The sequence below is a fragment of the Penaeus japonicus genome, unplaced genomic scaffold, assembly GCF_977035675.1.
Source record: "Penaeus japonicus unplaced genomic scaffold, GWHDUDI00000001_assembly GWHDUDI00000010, whole genome shotgun sequence".
NCBI classification, from domain to species: Eukaryota; Metazoa; Arthropoda; class Malacostraca; order Decapoda; family Penaeidae; genus Penaeus; species Penaeus japonicus.
Window position 1 is genome coordinate 15,387,527 of NW_028234412.1, and position 22,500 is coordinate 15,410,026.

Below are 22,500 nucleotides of genomic sequence, written 5' to 3' on the forward strand. Positions count from 1 at the left end.
AAAGGGAGAGAGCGACAGCCCTTTGACCGTCTCCTCCGCCAGACTGACTGCCAAGAAGAGCCCCAAAAGGCCTTCTTATCAACTCTCATCGACAGGAGCGGTGAGCGACGGCAGAGGAAGCAGGTTGCGCGAGAGGCGTCGGTGTAGGACGGCGAGGGTGGTTCACCTTCAAGATGGATCCTGCGCCACCATTCAGTCTCACTCCACTGATACACACACACACCACTAGCTTCTCGTTCACCGCCGCCCCAGCTGCCGCCATCACACAAGACGTGCCTCTACCGCAACTAGAGTAATCATCAATAACGTTAACTTTAATCATCCGATCTAAATGCGAGCGACCGCACGCACGTACGCACGCACGCACGCACTCAAAAGCGCAAGCAATGACAGATTACTCCGCGACCCTATCGCCCTCAAAGCAGCTCCTTCGCTTCTTGAATTGCAGGCTCGAGCACATCAATAAAATATTCGTGGCTGCCCCACAGGTACAGTGACCTACATTTTTAAACGCTAAATAGAGATGTGACGCACGAACGTCAAAGCGCAATCAGAACTTGGTAATACATCTGGGTCACGCCCAACCCGCTACCCCCTCCCCCTCTCTCCTCCCACTCCACTTTAATGCAATCCCCGGGTATCACAGTTCAATTCGTCGGCAAATTGACGTAAGTGCGCGAAGAAGAGAGAAAAAATGACGCGTACCCAACACAGCCAGAAACGATCTATCCAGAACGGAAAAGCGTCCCACAAGGCGGGGGAAAATAATCTATAGGTCAACCACAAGCATACACGACCCAGTTGACATTAAAGGTCAGGCCGATACGATCGACTGCGTGACAAACACAGCCAAGGCACAGGCGCAGACACTTACACCTACACAAAGGCTTCCGCACCGCCAGCCACGCCAGCCCCGTAAATCTTACACAGGACAAAGTGGGTCATGACGTAGAGGTAATGGCCACGTTATTAGAACTAAACAATTTCTTTCTTTCTTATTCTTCGTTTTTTACCCCTTCTCTCTCTCTCTCTCTCTCTCTCTCTCTCTCTCTCTCTCTCTCTCTCTCTCTCTCTCTCTCTCTCTCTCTCTCTCTCTCCTCGGGAGATCAAGCCCGAGCGCGCACGCGTTCACACGCACACGCAAACAGAGCAAAATAAAGACAAGTCTTTTTTTCCTAGTGTACAATGGATAATTAATGAAAATTCACCTGGATTTTGTACATGGTTTCTTGTTAACAAAAGCACCGAGCCACTGATCACATTAACAATTTCATACTTCTCGCACAAAAACGGATCTCTCTGTCTCCTAACTCTTTCTCTCCTACTCTTATTCTTACTCTCTGACTGTCTGCATGTGTCTGTGTCCCTATCAATTTATCTCTCACTCATTCACAAAAACAAACACAAACATATATATATGACTACCTCAACAGAGAGAGACAGGCAAAAACCTAATTCCAACACAATCACCTACACCCAACCCACACCACAAATACACCCCCTCCGCCTCGGCGCGAACAAGAAGCCGACCCGTACAACATGAACTGGACCCGCTCATCCCGGCTGGCACGAGAGAGCTGGGACGCTATTTCACAGCAGCGGACGGCGATTTGAGGGCCACATTTGCCCGCGATAACGCCGGACGAAATGATGCCCGGCCGGTATCGCCATCGCCGCACGCATCCACCGAGCTCCTCGCAAGAACCCTGACCTTTTATCCTTACAGAGTCTCTGTTTGTGTCTCTCTCTCCCTCTCTCTCTCTACACGCATTCCAACAATTCGTAGAATAAACAAACAGATAAAAAGTGAATAAATAGATACGTAGACGGATGGATAATGTATAAATATACAAACGAATAAACACCCCCCCCCCCCCCCCGCCCTACAACAATAAGAGGCTTCCCACCTCCCTCCTCCCTCCCTCCCTCCCTCCCTCCCGCCACGCCCAAGAGACAATGATGAAGACCACAAGGGCTGCAGGAGGTCGCCGGGGAGCACCTCACAAAGCGCCTGCAGGTAGCATTAACACCAGGTAAACAAGAGCACCTCGTAGCTCCGCCACCACATTCTGTTCTCGGTCTCTCGCTTTTCTCTTTTCTTTCTTCTCCTCTTCTTTTCTTTTTCTCTATGATAGCCGTATGTGATTAGGAGAAAAGAAGGAAAGGAGGTGAGACGGACGAATCGCGATAAGGGAATTGGTCAGAAGAGTGGGTATCAGACAATCCAAGAGAAAAGGATAAGGAAGGGAGATTCCGAGAGAAGGAGAGAGATAAAGAGATACAAAGAGGAAAACCAGAGAGCGATCAAGTATAAAACGTCGCATGCGGGTGCATGTCCTTCCTTGGGAGGTTCGTGCGCGTGGATAAAGACCAAACAACAGACGTCAGCCCTCACGCCATCGACGTGGAAAATTCCGAGCCAGAATCTCTTGATGGTCGACCAGGTTTTCCTTGCAAATGTCTGATGCAGCGCGGTTTCACATCCCTTAGGTCCACTTGCGCCATCGGTCCACAGGACACAGCCGCAAGAAAGGAGATGGCATGGCCGAAGGGCTTTCGTCACCACCGCCCCCCGCCCCCCGCGATGCAGGCGGAAGAACGAACAATCATCGCGGGTTGCTGGTGAGGGTCAGTGAGAGCCACGCGGCTGTGTCCATCTGTATATCTCTGTGGTCGAATAAACAAACAATCGTATCTCTCTGTCGTGTCAGTGGCGAGTGCGAGACCCCCGAGCGACGGCCGAGCCGGCATCGAGGGCGAGAGTTAAATCCCAGGTGAAATAGGTTCACGAGTCATAAACAGACCCAGGTGTGGGCCGCGACCTTGGCATCCTGGGGTAGGCCACCACCCCGTTAACTAGGTCACGCCGGGGGTCTACCACCAGCCAGCCAGTCAGCCAGCCAGCCAGCCAGCAATCCAGCTACCCAGTGAGCCAGCCTCCTCCTCTTCCTCTCTCCCGCCCCTCCCCCCTCATACCCACGCCGCGCCGCCCAAGATCATACGACCGCAAGGTCATCTCTCCCAAGAAAGGTCGTAGCCATTCCCTCTTCATCCTACGTGTCCTACAACACAGGGAGGAAGGATCCGAAACGACAAGGCCTTCCACCCGATTCCCACGGCATAAGAGGAAGACATACAGGAGGGCTTACCGGCGGTAACAGATGCCATATCCCATCCACGGCCAAGATGACGAAAGCCAATAATGCCACCCTTTCGGGTAACGCCTCTGGGGGGAAACGCAATCCCGGACAGAGAGAGGGAGAAGAAGAGGGAGAAGGAGAGGGAGGGAGAGATGGAAAGGGACACGGAACGCCACGGAAGAAGTGGATGAGAGAGGGAGGGTCAGAGAGGGCAGGGAGAAGTGGAGGTCAGCAACGGGGGTCGAGGGCAAGGAGGGATCACTCGAGTCTTAAACAGTCGTCCCAACTCTTGGGGCAGTAGACGGGATCAAATACTTTATACGTTGACCGACTGACTGACTGATTGACTCACTCACTCACTCTCTTTCTTTCTTGTTTTCTTTTCTCTCTCTCTCTCTCTCTCTCTCTCTCTCTCTCTCTCTCTCTCTCTCTCTCTCTCTCTCTCTCTCTCTCTCTCTCTCTCTCATTCTCTCTCTCTCTCTGTTACACACACACACACACACACACACACAGAACAAGTAAATAAAATTATAACTAACAAAAACGAAAACAAAAATATATAATAATAATAATAATAATAATAATAATAATAATAATAACAACAACAACAATAACAGTATATGCCGAAAAAATAAGGTTTCCCCAGTACTCGCGTGTAGGTCAAGTGTGGTCACCAACACGTAACATTTACCTGCCCAACTATTACCGCGTCCCTAACCGGCTATCGACCTCTACAACACGCAATGCTAGGCTCAGGACCCCCCACCCCATCCCTATCCCTATCCCTACCCCTACCCCTATCCCCAACCCCACCCCTCACCTGCCCTGCTCAGGCCAAGCATCCCGAAATAGACTCATTCCCACCCCGCAGGCATAACTTCACCCGCATAACGAGAGGCAAAATGAGAGAGAGAGAGAGAGAGAGAGAGAGAGAGAGAGAGAGAGAGAGAGAGAGAGAGAGAGAGAGAGAGAGAGAGAGAGAGAGAGAGAGAGAGAGAGAGAGGGGGGGAGGTAGGAGAGGGAGGGCGGTAGGAGAGGGAGGGGGGGAGGGCGGTAGGAAAGGGAGGGAGGGAGGGAGGGAGGGAGGGAGGGAGGGAAGGCGGAGGGAGAGGGAGGGAGGGAGGGAAGGCGGTAGGAGAGGGAGGGAGGGAGGGAAGGCGGTAGGAGAGGGAGGGAGGGAGGGAAGGCGGTAGGAGAGGGAGGGAGGGAGGGAAGGCGGGAGGAGAGGGAGGGAGGGAGGGAGGGAGGGAGGGAGGGAGGGAGGGAGGGAAGGAGGGAGGTAGAAAGGAGAGGGAGGGAGGGAGGTAGGAGAGGGAGGGAGGGAGGTAGGAGAGGGAGGGAGGGAGGGCGGTATGAGATAGGGAGGGAGGGAAGGAGGGAGGGAGGCAGGGAAGGAGGGAGGGAGGCAGGGAAGGAGGGAGGGAGGATGGTAATTGGGAATGGGAGGGAGGGGGTAGTAAAAAACAACAAAAGACATGAGAAATAGAAGGGCAGAAAAGAAATATGGAGAGCGGGAATAGAGGTGTAAGAAAGAGAAGGGCTGAAGTAGGCCTCGCTCTCCTGAGTAAGACACGCGCTGTAGAACTGCCTCTTGGCGGGGCTTCTGGAGGCGTTTTTGTGGCAGGTTGTGCGGGGCTTCCAACGCAGATCTAACGGGGGCGCGGCGCTGCGGCGGTAATCCTCGAGTTAATGCTACGGCCCCTTAGCCGACGTCTGCAAGCTTACGTGGTCACTCGCCGTCCTTATGCTGAGGTAATGCCTCTACCTACCGCTTCCCCTTCTACACCCCCAATTCCTTGGGTCCCCCACTCTGTTTGTTTGTTTGTTTGTTTGTTTGTTTGTTTGTTTGTTTCTCTCTCTCTCTCTCTCTCTCTCTCTCTCTCTCTCTCTCTCTCGCTCTCTGCAATTCAATGATGGCACTGCCTGACATGCAAGCGAGCGTGGTGCACTCTTTTAGTCTAGCGTTAACCGGATTCTTCGTGGTCACAGGATGAGAAAGAGGTCAAGGGAGTAACGTAACATGTAAAGAGAGAAGAGAGGAGAGAAGAGAGGAGCAAGGAGAGATGAAAGAGAGGGAGGGAGGGGGAGGGGGGAGAGAGAATGAGAGAGAGAATGAGAGAGAGAGAGAGAGAGAGAGAGAGAGAGAGAGAGAGAGAGAGAGAGAGAGAGAGAGAGAGAGAGGAAGAGGAAGAGGAAGAGGAAGAGGAAGAGGAAGAGGAAGAGGGAGAGGGAGAGGGAGAGAGAGAATTATAACAAAAACCAAACCAAACCAAACCAAACCAACAAGACCATATCTAGTAGATCCGAAGAACGTGAGAAAGAGGCGCGGAGGGGAACGAGAGAACGGCAGAGGCGTCCTAAGAACCACCTCCAAAGTCATTAAGGAGGAGCTGGGGAGGATCACTAACCCCCGGGTGTGTAATGTTTTGACACGCATGACAGCTCGGGGGGAGGCGCAGTCCCCAGGGGTCATGTCTGCTGGGCCTACGCTGTATTGGGAAGAGGGCGAGAGAGGGGGAGAGGGGGAGAGGGTGAAGAGGGGGAAGAGGGGGAGAGGGTGAAGAGGGGGAAGAGGGGGAGAGGGCAAGAGAGGGGGAAGAGGAGGGGGAAGAGGAGGGGGAGAGGGCAAGAGAGGGGGAAGAGGAGGGGGAGAGGGCAAGAGAGGGGGAAGAGGAGGGGGAGAGGGCAAGAGAGGGGGAAGAGGAGGGGGAGAGGGCAAGAGAGGGGGAAAAGGATGAAAGGGGGGAGGGCGAGAGGGGGTAAAGGGTGACGGGGGGGAGGGAGATGGTGAAAGGTGAAAAGGTGAGTGAGAGAGGGGGAAGGGAGTAAAAGGAGGTAAGTGGGCAAAAGGCGGGAGGAGGGAAAGAGGGCAAGAAAGGGAAGAGTAAGGCAGGACTGGAAGAGGAGAGGGGACAGGGAGGGGAGGGGAGAGGGGAAAGGGGAGGAAAAGAAGACAGGAGAGAGTGGTAAGAGAAAAGACGTGAGGACGGGGAGTGGGGAGGAATAAGAAGATGAAGAGGAAGGGGAGAAGGGATGAAGGAGGGTAAGGAGGAGGGGGAGGGGGGGGGAGACAGAGCACCTTCTTGAAACCTACTCTCTCCCCCTCGTCACCTCGAGACCCTTCCCCGACCCCTGAGCCCTCGCACCCTAGATGCCTAGCACCCTTAAGGCCCCGACTACCTTTTGAGCAATTTCTCGCACCCTGAATGCCTATATTTTTCCTCCAGTTGAAACAGTGAACTGTGGATGGACACAGGCCCGACTCGAAAAATTGACGAAATAAAACGACGGAAAACAGGTTAGTGTGACAGCGCCTTAAAGCTCCCCTCATAACCAGCCGATTATGCTCGTCTCTCCCACTAGCTAGTTAACAACTGTGAGGCTTTATTCAGAGACAATCAACAGCACCTCTCCGCTGTCAAATCACTATAAATAACCGATTAGAGAGCATTCTGGAACAGCCCTTCTCTCACGAGCATAATGAGGAGGTGGATTGGTGCCCTGAACACAGACTCAGGCAGAGACACAGGCACCTTCTTACTCACATGTTATCATTTACCAGTTTTTTTTTTTTCTTTCATCTTTTCTTTAAACCAAATGGATGAGAAGGAGGGAAAGGAGGGGGGTCGGAACGGAAATGAGGGCGACTGGAAAGGTCCAGGGTAAATATTGACCTGCATCATTATCGGGGAAGTCAACACACTACCAAATGCGTGATGTGTGTGTGTGTGTGTGTGGGGGGGGGGGGGCGGTGGATGGTGTGGAGGTGATGCATACAACCACGGAAGCTCGACCCCCCCCCCCCCAAGCAACACACTTTTCCTCCTGCAAGTTAATTGCTGTTCCTGTTAGCGGTTTTCTCTACATCGGTCGATAAGGAGGTCAATATCATTACCAACTTGGGAGAGGATAATGAAGTCCGTAAAGCAATTGTGGACAGACAGCCGAGGAGCAGAGGGGAGGCAAGGTCAGACGTCGACCCAGCTTGGCATAGGTAGAGGATCAGCGCGGTCACAGCATGACTGGCGGAGACCACAGAGTAGGAAATGATAATTTATATAATGGAATAAAGTACCAAAAAGCTATTTTGATTGTTAATGCCGATCGAGGAATGAAAGTCGGGAATGAGTCCATGTGACGGCGGGGGGAGGGGTGCTATCTCTTCCGGGCGTCTCCCCTTAAATCAACCTTGGCCCTCGACTCCAGCACATGGCCGTGGCGCCGGTGCATTCCTTCGAGCCTTTCACGCGTGTCTCAGTAACCGTCGCATCCTTCCGTGGCCCTCGACTTCTCGCCGTCGTTCGGTGGCCACGTCATGAGCCCACGTGTCGTCCTCGCCTCACTCGCCCCACGAGCCCGCACGGCCCGCACAGCCCGCACAGCCGGGGAGGAGGCCCGGGCATCACAAGGACACTCCTGCCGCCGCTGTTGGGCAAATGCAGAGCACGAAGCAAAAGGGCAAACGCCAAATCCCATTAGGCGGTGTTTGCGCCCGCACACTGCCTTGCCGCTGCCCCTCCGCGCCGGAAACAACAGACCGCCGATCCATCCGATTCTTTGTCCGGCTGTGACGCCTGGCCTGGCCTGGCCCTTCCCCACCACGGCGAGGGCCATGCAGCAGCAAGGAAACAACCAATGTTCCCCGAGGCTGATGTTCCGCTTTCGAATCAACGATTCCGTGCTGGAACTTCCGAGCCGCGTGCGAGGCGAGGGAGTGCGTGCGCGTGTGTGACTGGAAGCTTAATGGTGGGTTCGTAAGCGCGCACATAGCAAACCCACGCCGCGTCGCCGACGACGACGTTACAGCAACTCCATCCGGACGCGGGAAGGTGTGCACCCGTAGCCACTCTCACAGGTGGAGGAAGTTGACGACCAGAGGGTGAAGGTGGGGAGTTATTGGGGCGGGATGACTCACGCTCGGCAGGCCCCCCCCCCCCCCCGCCCTTTTGTGACGTCAGCGACCCCATCCCGTCCTTCCTCCTATCAGCATCAATGCACATACATAAAACCCCACCCATGAAATCATATTCATGTTCACATACACATACACGCACACGCACACGCACACGCACACACTTTTCTGCCCTTTACTTTTGGAATTTTCGCCACCAGTGAGAAACTTTCATCACAATGATACCCGATGCAACTCACTGAATGCTGTGTGTGTGTGTGTGTGTGTGTGTGTGTGTGTGTGTGTGTGTGTGTGTGTGTGTGTGTGTGTGTGTGTGTGTGTGTGTGTGTGTGTGTGTGTGTGTGTGAGTGTGAGTGTGTGTGTGTGTGTGTGTGTGTGTGTGTGTGTGTGTGTGTGTGTGTGTGAGTGTGAGTGTGAGTGTGTGTGTGTGTGTGTGTGTGTGTGTGTGTGTGTGTGTGGGGGTGTGTTGTGTGTGTGTGTGTGTGTGTGTGTGTGTGTGTGTGTGTGTGTGTGTGTGTGTGTGTGTGTGTGTGTGTGTGTGTGTGTGTGTGTGTGTGTGTGTGTGTGTGTGTGTGTGTGTGTGCTCTCGCTCCTCCCCACCCCCCACTCTCACTCTCACTCTCCCCCTCTCTCTCTCTCTCCCACCCTATCTAGCAGGAGCGCCAGGGCGAGCAAGCAGCGCCCGGCAGGAGGGTGAGGACGAGGTGAAGGATCCCTGCCAGGAGAGACTTTCTCCAATCAACAGCGCTCGCACGATCACGTCTCGTCACGATAAAACCGGCACTTCCTTTTCGTTCTTCCTGTGTGTGTGTGGGCGCCGCGCATACACATATGCATATATATAAGTGAATGTTCGTACATATTTGTGTGTAAACATATTACTCTGCTTCACAAAAAGGCTTTGTTTTCGCCTTCAGCACTGTGTAATAAGACTTTCTCCGGGACGACTTAATGGAACAACTAATTTCCGCAATGCGGCCGTCACCAAAGGGAGGGAGGGAGGGAGGGAGGGAGGGAGGGAGGGAGGGAGGGAGGGAGGGAGAGGGCACCGTAAACCGAAATCCCAAACACCGCTAAATGTCACATTACGGCTACTAGAGAGACAGAGACAGATAGATAGATAGATAGATAGATAGATAGAGAGAGAGAGAACGAGAGAGAGAGAGAGAGAGAGAGAGAGAGAGAGAGAGAGAGAGAGAGAGAGAGAGAGAGAGAGAGAGAGAGAGAGAGAGAGAGAGAGAGAGAGAGAGGAGAGAGAGAAGAGAGAGAAGAGAGAGAGAGAGAGAGAGAGAGAGAGAGAGAGAGAGAGAGAGAGAGAGAGAGAGAGAGAGAGAGAGAGAGAGAGAGAGAGAGAGCAAAATTAAAATCAGTATCACCTTCCACAAGGTCAAACAACAACCCCCCTTCCCCTATCGTGTACCTCCCCATCATCTACGGTCCGGGGTCGCACCTACACCTCCGCTATCGGACCCCACAAAGACACAAATCCTTTCGGCTTTATCGCCACGGACTGGGAGGGATCTTTTTTTTCTAATCAAGAGATAAGTTCGAAAGTAGGGCGCCGCGATACGAGCTTGTGCGCAGTGGCAAGCCAGGGTTACAAGGTAGGCTGAGAGGAGAGGAGAGGAGAGGAGAGGAGAGGAGAGGAGAGGAGACAGGAGAGGAGACAGGAGAGGAGAGGAGAGGAGAGGAGAGGAGAGGAGAGGAGAGGAGAGGAGAGGAGAGGAGACAGGAGAGAAGAGGAGAGGAGAGGAGAGGAGAGGAGAGGAGAGGAGACAGGAGAGAAGAGGAGAGAAGAGGAGAGGAGAGGAGAGGAGAGGAGAGGAGAGGAGAGGAGAGAAGAGGAGAGAGGAGAGAAAAGAGAAAAGAAGAGGAGAGGAGAGAAAAGAGAAAAGAACAAGAGAGAGGAAAGAGGAGAGGGGGTCTGGCACGAGGTTATGGGATAAGGAGGAAGGAAGAGGAGGAGGAGGAAGTAAAACAAAGTAGAGTGAGGATGACTGCGTCGATGACGACGATGGTTATGAGGAGAATGAGGATGAAGGAGGGGGAGGGAGGGGAGGAGGAGAGGGGAGAGGGTGGAGGAAGGAGGGGAAGAAAAAATATGAAGAGAAGAAGGAGGGAGAAGAGAGGAGGCAGAAGGAGGGGGAGGGAGAGAGACAGATCAGTAGTACTCCCTTCTCAACCCCGTTCGGATTGCCGTCACTCCATAAGGTCATCGCCGCTTCCATAGACGGCAAGACACCCTAATTCACACACCAAGCCTGGGGTCCCAAGTCCATCCTCCAAACCCCCTTCGCCCCCATCCTTTCCCTCCCCTGCCCCCTCCCCCTTGTCCCCCTCCACTCCCTAGAGTAGCCGTGACCTGCATGTAAATACGACCGACCTTCGGTGAGGCGGCCTGCCAGCAAGAGGGAGGGGGAGGGATAGGGGGAGGGGGCACAGTGTGATGCGAGGGGAGGCACGAGGTCGCTGTGGAGGGACATCAGAATCAGAAATATGTACAGGTGCGTGGATCTGGATGGATAGGTACGGATAAGCACGGATAGGTACGGATAGATGGGTAGATGGATATGTGGACAGATAGCTAGTTACCTAGATAGATAGATAGATAGATAGATAGATAGACAGAAGGAAGGATAGATTATTGCATGGATAAGCGAAGGAGGAAAAGGAGAAGAATGACTGATACTGATGATAAAGAGGAGTAGGGGAAGAAGCTACAGGGAAGGTATAAGGAGGGCGAGGGTGAGGGCGAGGGTGAGGGTGAGGGTGAGGGTGAGGGTGAGGGTGAGGGCATGGGCATGGGCATGGGCATGGGAATGGGTATGGGGAAGGAGAGATGGAAGTAGGGAGGGAGAGACTCCAAGAGAAAAGAGGAGAGAGGTTTGAATATGACGAAGTCAGAGAGCGAGGAGGGCCTGATGGCGAGTTGACAAAACCAAAGAGGAAGAGGAAGAGGAAGAGGAAGAGCAGTGAAGAAAGCAAGAGTAAGCGCGGCCGAGGAAGGACGACAGAGAGAGAAAGGGGAGAGAGCCGCCCGACGGGTCCCGCCGTTTTTGCCAAGGAGAAAGTACCCCTGCCGAATGCCTCCGTGCCCGCCTTGCGTACGGGGAACGGGGGAGCGGAGGCACGCAGACTCGCCCTCGCCCTCCGCCACACCTGCACGGCGACCGCGTGCCGCCACACCCTCACACTCAACGCTCAGCTGGCCCTTCGCGCGAGATACAAAAAAACACTAGCAGGCGGATACACAAATAACAAACACGCCTCTCCCTCTCTCTCACTTCTCAATTTCATTTTCATTTTCTCTCCCTTTCTCACACAGCAGTAAACACAATCACAAACTCACTCACACACTTTCCCTTACACTAACGCTTTCTTTTTCCTTCATACCCATTTACCCACACACAAACAAACATACGGATAAATGCTACTTGAACAAACCCTAAAACCTCTCGTAACAAACACAAACCAAAACGGCAAGCCCATACGCACACAACAAAAAAAAAAGAAAAAGAAAAGAAAAGAAAAGAAAAAAAACGCAAGACGATGACGCAACTTTCTCCCTCCCTTCCATGTACGACCCCTCCCTTCCCCCTAGCCCGTCCCTCACCCTACCCCACCCACCTCAACGCCAACCCCGCCCACAGAGGAAAGAATAGGTTATGCCTACACTTAACAGGTTTCTCAAGTATCTAATGCCAACGGGTTTGAAGGGGGTGGGTAGCAGGGGAGGTGCAGGGGGCAAGGGGGCGGGGAGGGGGAGGCGAGTCTTTACGACCCGCAGTCTCAGTGGCTCGAGTTCTTTATCTAATCGTTTTGGAGCACCATAATAAATAAATAAATAAAACGAGGAGAGTAGAGGAGCTGTGAAACGTTATGGAATCAAAATGGGAGAGAAAATGACGTTCAAGATAATACAACAAGTTATACAACTACACTGCCAGAGCGCGACACCTTTATAAAATAAAGAAAAAAAGGCAAATTGAAGAAAAGTAACAATCCCCTCCTTCTTCCATATGATAAAAACCCTTCTTCCCTTCCCGTTGGCTGCGTAACCATATCAAAAGCTTTCGGACAAACTCATCGTAAATACCTTGACGTCAGACAGATCCACAGGAGATGGTTGTAGTGCTGACATCTAGAACATATAAGTGTGAGGTATTAAGGCTGGAGATGTGTGAGCCATAAAAGATAAAGCAAAAGAAGAAAATGACAACCAAGGTGTGGTGGGTGCTCACTGCCTCTGGTTGGCTGTCGTGGTAGGTGCCCGTGAAAGGGGGGAGGGAAGAGGGGGGGGGGGGAGGGAGAGAAAGAGAGAAAGAAAGAAAGAAAGAAAGAAAGAGAGAGAGAGAGAGGGAGGAGAGGAGATCCGAGAAAGGAAAGATGAGAGGAGAGAAAGGAGGGGAGAGGAGAGAGAAGAGAAGAGAAGAGAAGAGAAGAGAAGAGAAGAGAAGAGAAGAGAAGAGAAGAGAAGAGAAGAGAAGAGAAGAGAAGAGAAGAGAAGAGAAGAGAAGAGAAGAGAAGAGAAGAGAAGAGAAGAGAAGAGAAGAGAAGAGAAGAGAAGAGAAGAGAAGAGAAGAGAAGAGAAGAGAAGAGAAGAGAAGAGAAAAGAGAAGAGAAGAGAAGAGAAGAGAAGAGAAGAGAAGAGAAGCGAAGAGAGGAGAGAATCAAGCTGTGGTAGGGATTCGTACCTTGCTAAGTGTACGGTCTTATATGGTGCAACTACTATTATTGTTTTTTTCCGTGTGGTTGGTATAGTGAAGCTTATGGAGTACTGTGGAAAGGAAAAACTTGTTGGCGACGGTGGCTACACTTTGCTAACAGCTATGACATTTTACGCTATGATGCCAAGTAGAGTAGCAAATCTCAAAATAGAGAGAATTGTGGCACTAGTGCATAATCAAGTGCCAACCCGATCTTTTTGTGATGCAACGTTGACTAAGCACACAAAAAACAGGCGATATTAATTAGCCACACTAGATGAAAATCACACCACACCACACCAGAAGCAAATGAGGCACACGCCACACTTGCAACATTCCAAAGCTCACAAATCTCCAGATGCACATCAACAGGTGCTATGAAAGTGTGCCCCACCCTTGAGAGGGGAGGGGGGGTGCGAGAGGGTGTGAGGGCGCGCGCATGCATGTATGGTGCCAGTCCTTACCCATGCATGCACACGCACGCACATCACGCGCGTCTCTCCCCCCCCCCTTTCCTCAAGGCAGCGCAAAACAGAACAAGATGATTAAATGTCACTAAAATGTTAGTGATTAGGGACCAAAATTGCTCACCCTAGCTCGATGTCCCTTCTCGGCGGACTTGCTGGAAGCCTTGCTCTCACTCACCTGGAAAATAGATGTAAGGACAACATGGATTAAGTGCATGTTCATGAGACAAGGTCACTTTTATGATAAAACAAACAAACTAACTGAAGAAAGATAAATCAAAAGTAGGTGACCGTGTGAGATCATAAATAATCATAAATAAATAAAAAGTAACAAAAAAAAAATATTCCTACTGTACTGGCTATTGAACAGCTCAAATAATTGCAAAAAAGTTACATCATTACATGAAACCATTTCAGGGTGAATTTAAAGCTACTGATTCCAAGGTATTTTCAAATACGCGAAGCCGTATAAGCCGCGTTGCAAATTCTACAGCATGTCGATTCAAGGTTAAAAATAATATAGCAATAAATTAAAAAATACATACGTAATATATATATATATATATATATATATATATATATATATATATATATATATATATATACACACACAAACAAACATATAAATATATTCATAATTTACAAGCAGGTATGAAACTAAAGCTAACATACACAAGTTGGCTACCACGGTAAAGAGAAGCAAATTATTACTTTCAAAACATAATTCCCTTGCTTTCGTCACGTCTGTCATGTCACGTCATCCCTACAGTGGATGCAGTAAAAGTGATCAGCACGTCATCTTTGTCGGTGAGTCACTGAGAGAGAGAAAGAGAGAGCGAGAGAGAGAGAAAGAGAGAAAGAGAGAAAGAGAGAGAGAGAGAGAGAGAGAGAGAGAGAGAGAGAGAGAGAGAGAGAGAGAGAGAGAGAGAGAGAGAGAGAGGAGGAGAGAAGAGAGAGGGGAGAGAGAGAGAGAGAGAGAGAGAGAGAGAGAGAGAGAGAGAGAGAGAGAGGGGGGGGGGGGGTAGAGACAGGCAAACAAATGCCCCGATCAATCTAACGACGCGTGGGCGAAGGCGGCGCAACCAAGACGTTTGTCCCCGGACGCTCGAGGACGACAGCCAGCCTCCCAGCCGTGACAGAAGCATCCCGACGCCGGCTCGTCCTGCCACGTCACCCACGCCGGCAATAACTTGATAACTCGCGCGAGAAGCCGACCTGTCACGCCACCGACGCTCGCCCGCACGAGAGGCGCCACCTCCTCCTCCTCCTTCTTCCCCTCCTCCTCCCACCCTATCTCCCCTACTTCCACCCCACCCCCAGAGCGCCGCAGCGTGTCCCGCTCTCGCCGCCAATCGTCCCCCAAACGCGGTCGGCCTCTGCTGCTTATCAACGGCACCCCCTCCCCTCCCGACTTAAGTGTTTGGGGGTTCATGCGGGCCAACCGTGACCTCAGCGAGCCACCAAACAGCTCTGTCAAACCTCGACTTTTCAAATTTAAACCCCCACTCGAGCGCGCTAGAACACACACAAACATCCCAAGGGGCCTGTGAGAAGAAAGGAGGGGAGGAGTAGGGGGGTGATACGAGATGGGCGGGGAGTAATGGAAATCAAGAGGGCTACACCTTGGTAACTGATTCCAATCTATCTATATTTGTGTCTATGGCATATACTTCACCCGCATAAGAAGGCAAAACGAGGCAAAACGAATTGAGACAGAGAGAGAGAGAGAGAGAGAGAGAGAGAGAGAGAGAGAGAGAGAGAGAGAGAGAGAGAGAGAGAGAGAGAGAGAGAGAGAGAGAGAGAGAAACATTCCGACATTATCATCGGTTATTCAGAGCGGTGACCACGCCAACCTTCCCGCTTCAGATTCCTCCCCTGACCGGAATCCGCCCAACCAAAAGGTACTCATTGTTCGCCGTTCATATCGTTTGTTTGTTGAGTGTCTTCGTGCAACCGCTATCCGGGACGGACCGCACGCCATTACGTTTCCCCGAACCGCGCCGACGGATCCACCCGATAGTTTTTTTTCATCAACTCATTTCCTCCCAACACCAAACCTTCTTCTAATCCCTCATTAATAAAGATAACTTCACTTCACTTCAACTCTTCTTAGCGGAGCTCACATGCGTCCCTCTTTTCCTTCCTTCCTTACTTATTCTCTTCGCTGCGTCCTACCCCCGCATCTAAATTCCTCAAAACTTCCCTTCCTATCTCCCTCCCTCCCTTATAAGCTACCAATAAACCCCACCATCAACCATTATTAAACCATTATTAACAATCATTAACTACCATTACCAGTAGTTTCGTGTGGCGACCAGTGACCATCAGCACAGACAAATGAAACGAATAAACGCACAAAGCGGGACGCAGTCATATATTGTGGCCATCCCCCTACTCCCATCCACACTTGACAAGCGAAGGAAGGAAGGAAGGAAGGAAGGAAGGAAGGAAGGAAGGAAGGAAGGAAGGAAGGAAGGAAGGAAGGAAGGAAGGAAGGAAGGAAGGAAGGAAGGAAGGAAGGGAGAGAGAGTGAAAGTGAGCGAAGGAGAGTAAGTGAACAAGACGTAAGAGAAGAGGAAAGAGATAAATGCAGCAGGAAGAACAGCTAAGCCCAGTTGCTCGCAGCTCGGACACCGGAACGCCGCCCACCCGCCCGCCCGCCTGCCTGCCAGCTCGCCCCCCCCCCCTCCATCTGACACGAGAAGCCAATAACTGTAACGCGTGCACCAAAGGGAGGCAACAGCTTCTCAAACAGGAAGACGCGACTGTCACAGCAAAACAATCGAGTCGCCACCTCAACTGCAACCGAGTCATTTAAGCGTTCATTATTTTCCTTTCCTTTCTTTCTTCTTGTGTATAATCACGATCGATAAGACAAACTTTTCCACGCAAACGAATCCTTTATTTTCTTTTGAGGTCATATTCGGGATTGGCGTTCACGAGAGGAATTCTGGTGGACCTGCTCGTGGCAGTCTCATTAGGGTGGCAGGTAGAGGACTTGCTGGGTAGGAACGGTGACTAGAAAAGTGGTAGGGGAGGGGGGGGGATATATATAAATGTTGCACAGAGGGGGAGAGAGTGAGAGAGAGGGGAGGAGGGAAGGAGGGAGGAGGAAAGAGAGAGGGAGAAAAAGAGAAAGAGAAAAAGAGAAAGAGAGAAAGAGAAAGAGAGAAAGAGAAAGAAAGAAAGAAAGAGAGTGAGTTGTAGCAAAATCTCTAAGAAGAGCACGTATGGTAAAAATCCAACACTAGAAAGACGACAAGCCTCTGGCAGAAGCGGGTGGGTATTGACCATGTATAATACCACCACCACCAGCTGTTGCATGCTCCCTCTCCTCCCCGCGGCCCCCTCTCTCCCTTGCTTCTTCGCGCTATCTACCACCACCTTCCGAAACTGTCCCTAAGCTCCTCTCTTCCTCCTCCCCCTACCCTTACCCTTACCCTTACCCTTACCCTTACCCAAACCCATCCTCTTCCCCTCTTCCAATGCCGCTCCAATCACTCATCCTATATTCCAACACCTACATCTATCCTTAATATCTTTCCAGACATCCCGCCCATCCCAAATCCGCCGCCATCCCGTCCTTACTCTTTCTCCTCCCCCCTCCCTCACATCCCCCCTTCTGGCGTGCCACTCTCCCTTCCCTCCTTACCCAACACCAAGCCAGCCTTACACTAGCTTCCTCTCGCTTTCCACCGCCACCACACCTTTAATACGACCCTCCCACCCCACCCTAAGAGACCACCTACCCTACCACCTCGGTACCCCCCATCCCCACCCCACCACCACCTCTTACCCTGCCCTCGCCCTCCCCCTCTCCTTCTCCTTCTCCCCCTGTAACAGTTCTACCCGGTAAATATTTGGCGATGTTACCAATGCAAAACGCAATCGCAAGACGCAAAACAAAAAAAATAAAAAAAATATAAGAAACGAAGATCAAGGAAATGAACTAGATGACAGGGGAGAAACACAGACAGAAAAAATGGAAAGACGTTAATACAGATCAAATGCAATAAGGGCGATAATAGAAGGATAATGGGATGGGATGGGATGGGAGAGGGGGTAGGGGGAGGGAGAGGGAGTGGAGTGGAGGAGAGGGGGAGAGGGAGTGGAGTGGAGGAGAGGGGGAGAGGGAGAGAGGTGAGGGGGAAGCAGGAAGTAGATATATCTCAGCCCTACAACCTCAACCTCCTCCTCGTCCTCCAGCGCAAGTTTAGTGCTGCCTCATCCAATCTCCCCCCCCCTCTCGCCCTCACGCCCCCACCACTCTCCTCCTCCTCGCCGAGATGTTTCAGGATGAGCCCCGGTTGCAGGCCCGAGGGGTGGCCGGGGCCGAGCAGCGCCGTAAATCGACACCGCATCTTTAACCATCGGATTTAGGGGGTCAAACCGTTCCGCGTCGTCGCTTCGGAGCTCGCCATTGCGGCTTCGCTCGATTAGAGGGGAAACTTAAGGAAAATATGAAATAAAGAGAAAAAAGAAAATCTTGTGGTACACCCTGACCCCACAAGACCGGCGGCCAATGAGGAAACGAAGCAGCCACTCATAATCGCCCGTACCCCTCCTCCCTCCTTCTGTATATAAAAAAATGACTTTCCTCACTCCCAGGCATTGTTTCTCCCCCCCACCCCCACCCAACACACATACCAAAAAACACGTACTTGAACACGCCGTCGCCCCGCTGTACAGTTAACCTACTTCGCTAAGAAATATACATTGGCATTCCCGTTCCGTTAAGTCAAAGCTGTAATATCCCACGAAATAAAAGTGCAAAACAACAACATAATGAAAACAAAATAAGAAGAAAACAAAGAAAACGCTAAAAAAAGGCGCAAGGAAACAAAATTTAGCCCGACAAACTAAAGCAGAAAGCACGGGTCTGCTGTAAACGTTCCAGCCCGCGCGACCCTGCCGGAAAGTCATTCAGAGCCGAGAAGCAAGACTCGAGCACTCGGCCGAGGAGGAGCTCCTTTGCAAAACAAGGATCCTTGCAAAAGGCACGCGACCCCACTCCAGGCGACGAAAGGGTGTTGCGCCGAGGGACTAGGTGATCCTAATCATGTTAATCCTTGCTATAACACCTCATTCTATCCTCTCCCTTCTATAACACCGTACATTGTTCTCTTCCTCTCTGTTCTCCCCTCTCCTCCCCTCTGTCGCTCGGAACCGACAGCCCTTCTCGGGACAGTCGCTCGGGCAGAGGAAAAATGAACCGAGGAAGACGTGGGGGATGCAATGCCACAGCACGAGTCCGATCCTTCGCTCTGCTGCTGCATCATGCACCTCCAACAGGCGTGGAAGAGGCAGTGAAACAGGACTAAAAAGAAAATCCGGAACAAGAGGGAGAGTCAGAGGAAAGAGGGTAAGGAGGGGAAGCAGAGAGAGGGAGGAGGGATAGGAAGACAGAAGGAGGGGAAGGGAGATAGGGAGGGAGGAGAAGGGAGAGAGTGAGTGAAAGTGAGAAAGAGAAATAGAGAAATAGAGAAATAGAGAAATAGAGAAAGAGAGGGAGGAGAGAAGAGGAGAGGGGGGGAGAGGAGAGGAAAGGAGAGGAGAGAAAAGAGAAAGTGAAGAGAGAAGAGGAGAGAATAGAGAAAGTGAAGAGAGAAGAGGAGAGAAAGAGCAGAAAATGAATGGCAGGAAACGAGCTGTACGCTAGACGCCGTGCCGAGGGAGATCACAAGAGGTTTTACGGGTTACTGCAGTGTTACCAGCTGACCCGCCCCGCCCTTGAGACAACCAGTCGTAGGTGTCATGTTCGGCCGGTCTCGCGTTCCTTGTTGCGTCACCACAGGGCCTCGCCATGTACCAACAGCCTCAACGCAAGGTCACGCTTGCAATCTTTCCAACAACAAAATAGTTTCGAGCGAACACTTGTTAGCAAGCAAAATAGAGGCCGAGGCACTTAACGGATTATAAATACACGCAGACCAGACCAAGCATTCCTGAAGCCAACTCGAATGAAAAGCGAAAGCCCAAGCGTCATCGTTCTTATAAACATCGCCGACGCACAAATCGGGCACATAAGGATTGCGTCACCGAGCATTCCACTCTGGCTCACATACAGCATCCCTACTTGTACCTGGCATCGTCACGCATCTGCTGGCAACGCACTGCGGGCCCAGCTTAGCATACTTGACACTGCCACCAACAAATCCTGGCACCCGGCCTGCTATGCCAGACGTCCGGGCGGGTTCACACCTAATAGTATCCCGTGTATTTCGAGTGCCATTAACAACCCGTACTACATGGCGGCACTAGGAATAGAACACCGCCTCGCCTGCGAATAATATTTACGCCATCTACGGGTTCTCATGGGACACCGCCGCCACCACGTCCAACACCACCACCTGTAGTACCACCTGTAGCCTCGCGCTGCACCTCGCTCGCCTTGACCTTTCCCGGGACACGGGGCTCTAAAACCGTCATTAGCTCTATACAGCAGCTAAGGGTTGGCGCGACCTCCTGGCGAAGGGATGATGATGATGTGCTGGAGACCTGACGGAGCCAGACACACTCAAAGCCGTTTTGGCAGAAAAAAGGCAACAAAAAATAGGTCACTGAAAGGCTGCCACATCCCTCAATAGGCCTTTTTGTTGTATCGTCTTTTTATGCCACTGTATCAAACGGAGTGTCTTCTCCCTTAACACCTTTTGCTATGCTTACAAGCTTACAATGTACTGCCTGCAGAAGCTCATCGACCTGCCTGTCTCCGCCAGAAAAGCATACTTCTATCCCGCGTGCCTCACTACCTTTGTCCCCGCCCTAGCTACTAATCATTGGGAATAACGACCTCCCTCTCTCCCTCTCCCTCTCCCTCCCTCTCTCTTTCTCTAATGCAGAGATGAGGGCGACACGCAGGTAAGGATCTACGTTACCACACGCACAAACCTTATCACTTCCTCTTCCGTGATAAGGCTTCCCGGTGAAAGTACGTGTGTAGCAACGACAGGAGAGGAAGGGAAAGTAAATGGTGAAAAAAATCAAGTAAATGAGAATGAAGAGAGAGAAGAGAGAAGAGAGAAGAGAGAAGAGAGAAGAGAGAAGAGAGAAGAGAGAAGAGAGAAGAGAGAGAGAGAGAGAGAGAGAGAGAGAGAGAGAGAGAGAGAGAGAGAGAGAGAGAGAGAGAGAGAGAGAGAGAGAGAGAGAGAGAGAGAGAGGAGGTAACACAGAAATCGTGAGCGAGAACAGGAAGTCTCCAGAGATCGAGAAAAAAGAAGGAAAGAAAAAGTTCGTGAAGGTGGAGGCCCCCTCACAGCATCACCTCATCCATCGCCACCGCCACGGCGTTGGTTCCGCGTCCCCTTCGCGTGCCACCGTCAACTGACTCTCTCCTCCACGCCTCATTCTCCTCCTCCTCCTCCTCCAGCGTACATTCCTCTCGTGGCTTCGCGGAGTATCGACCTTTCACCTTCTTCGGCCCGTGGTTTTATTGCACTTTAGATTTTAATATATCACGAATCACCGACGCCCCGAGGTCTCTTGTGCTTCTTTCTTTCTTTCGGAGGAGTTAAATCTCTAGATTTTTCTTCCTTTTTTGATAGTCTTTTTTGGCACAACTGGCTATTTTCGAATGGAGAGTCGGAAGGGAAGAGAGGGAGAGGTGGGCGAGGGATGAGAGGGGGGGGGGGAGAAACAGCATACGAAAAACAGATAGGAGGAGAGAAAGAGAAGTGGTAAGTGAGGGAGAGGAGAAACAAGCACACTGCTATTTCTTCTTTCAGTCACACCTGATGCTCATCCACGCATAATTACTGTTCAGTAAGTGTGTAGCACAAATATAAAGTCGTACGTAAGCGCAGTCAGTCCCCTCTCTCCATAGATACCCGTTCAATCAATAAAAGAATGAACCAAACAGAAATTCGCCGTCGGAGTCGGTCCAAAGTAAAGAAGATGTGCGTAAAAGATCAATGGAGAAGAGAGAAGGTAAAAAAGAAAGTCTGGTAAAGGGTTGTTGAATAAGGTCCAAAGAGCGCCGAGGGAAATGAACATGAAATGGCACCAACCGTCATGTTCAAGGACTCGTCGCGGCACCAAAGCGTAGGGGGAAACTTACCCACGGCGGGTTGTACCAGGGCTTGTGGAAGCGCGCAGGACCGTGCTGGAGGTGGACCTTGTGGGAGTGTGGGCGTGGCTCGGGCATGGCGGGCGGCGCGGGCGTGGGGCCTGGTGGACCCCGGGTGGCGGCCAGCATCAGCACTCGCAGCAGCCCCCCAGCACACCTGGCAACACTCGCTTGCTTGCTGGCAGTCCACCTGGTGCAAGTGACAGGTGGTAACAGGTGGAGCTCACCAGTGTCACCTCAAAGCCCCCGCCTGCCTGGCACTACCTCTGGCACCAAAAGCTCTCTCTCGCACTGGCACCGCAGACGGCCCCTTCCCCTGCGAGCAAAATCCACTGTTTCCTGGACGTTTTATCTTGTTATCCGCGCGAGGGACAGCATCCTCCGGGCCGAGTGAGGGGGACGAGTACCGCTTCGCCACTCACGCGTCTCTCACACTGGGTCACTCGCGTCACTTGTCACATGACACCCGCGCCCGGTCCTGTAGGCTTGTGCCGCGTTTCTTTTGACATATGCTCAAGTACACTTAACACTAAATATCACAGCTTAAGTGTTTATCTCTCTCTTTACTAACACATCGCCTGAAAACGGTAATAAAATATATATTCTTTTTATTTTCAAATTCGAAAGCAATAACGTGACCCACACTACACACCCCAACAACCGCCCGCCCGCCCGCCCATCCACCCTCCCTAACCGCAACCTATAAATCGTGATCCCGTTCAATTTCCCTCGCCCGCTCACTGGAGGACCTCATAGATAACCGCTCCCACCACTAGTATGTACTGAACAGTTGTCACTCCCGCCCCCGGCCAACGGAGGGCGCCCGCCACACACGCCCACAGCCCCTCCCGCCACCCACAACCGGCAGCCTCTCCGTCGGTGCGAGGGCGCTGCTGATCTATGGGGCCGCTGCCTTCTGGGTGGAAGAGGATTGAATAACAAAACTTCGCCGGTGACTCCCACCGCCAGCCAATGTGGAGGCCGGGAGGAGAGGAGGGGAAGGGGAAGGAGAGGAGGGGGGAGGGCGCTGTTACTGTGTGCGATGACGTCATCCGCCAACGACTGCAGCATTCGCGGTGACGACAACGTACACGCAAGCTGGCCGACGCCGACTGATTAACGGGACGCGGCGTGGAAAGTGCATGTAAAAAATACGGATGAAGATTTAAAAATACAATGCACAGAGACCAGAAAGAAAGAAAAAAAACTA

The 22,500-nt window shown here is 51.8% G+C and overlaps 1 protein-coding gene across 50 annotated transcripts in view; it reads right to left on the minus strand.

Annotated features, from left to right (window-relative positions):
• LOC122248005 (MAP/microtubule affinity-regulating kinase 3) overlaps nt 1-22,500 on the minus strand; it is a 133,932-nt gene that overhangs the window by 47,192 nt on the left and 64,240 nt on the right. For 27 of the 50 annotated variants that reach the window (XM_086540847.1, XM_086540855.1, XM_086540837.1 and 24 more), the window contains exons 2-3: nt 21,282-21,868; nt 13,350-13,403 (exon numbers count right to left, since the gene is read on the minus strand). The exons of 1 other annotated variant lie outside the window; for it this stretch is intronic. In XM_086540847.1, the coding sequence (XP_086396973.1) occupies nt 13,350-13,403; nt 21,282-21,419 (192 nt within the window). In that variant the 5' untranslated portion in view covers nt 21,420-21,868. The remainder of the gene's footprint in view (nt 1-13,349; nt 13,404-21,281; nt 21,869-22,500) is intronic. 22 more of the 50 variants (XM_086540842.1, XM_086540821.1, XM_086540852.1 and 19 more) reach the window with 2 other exon arrangements.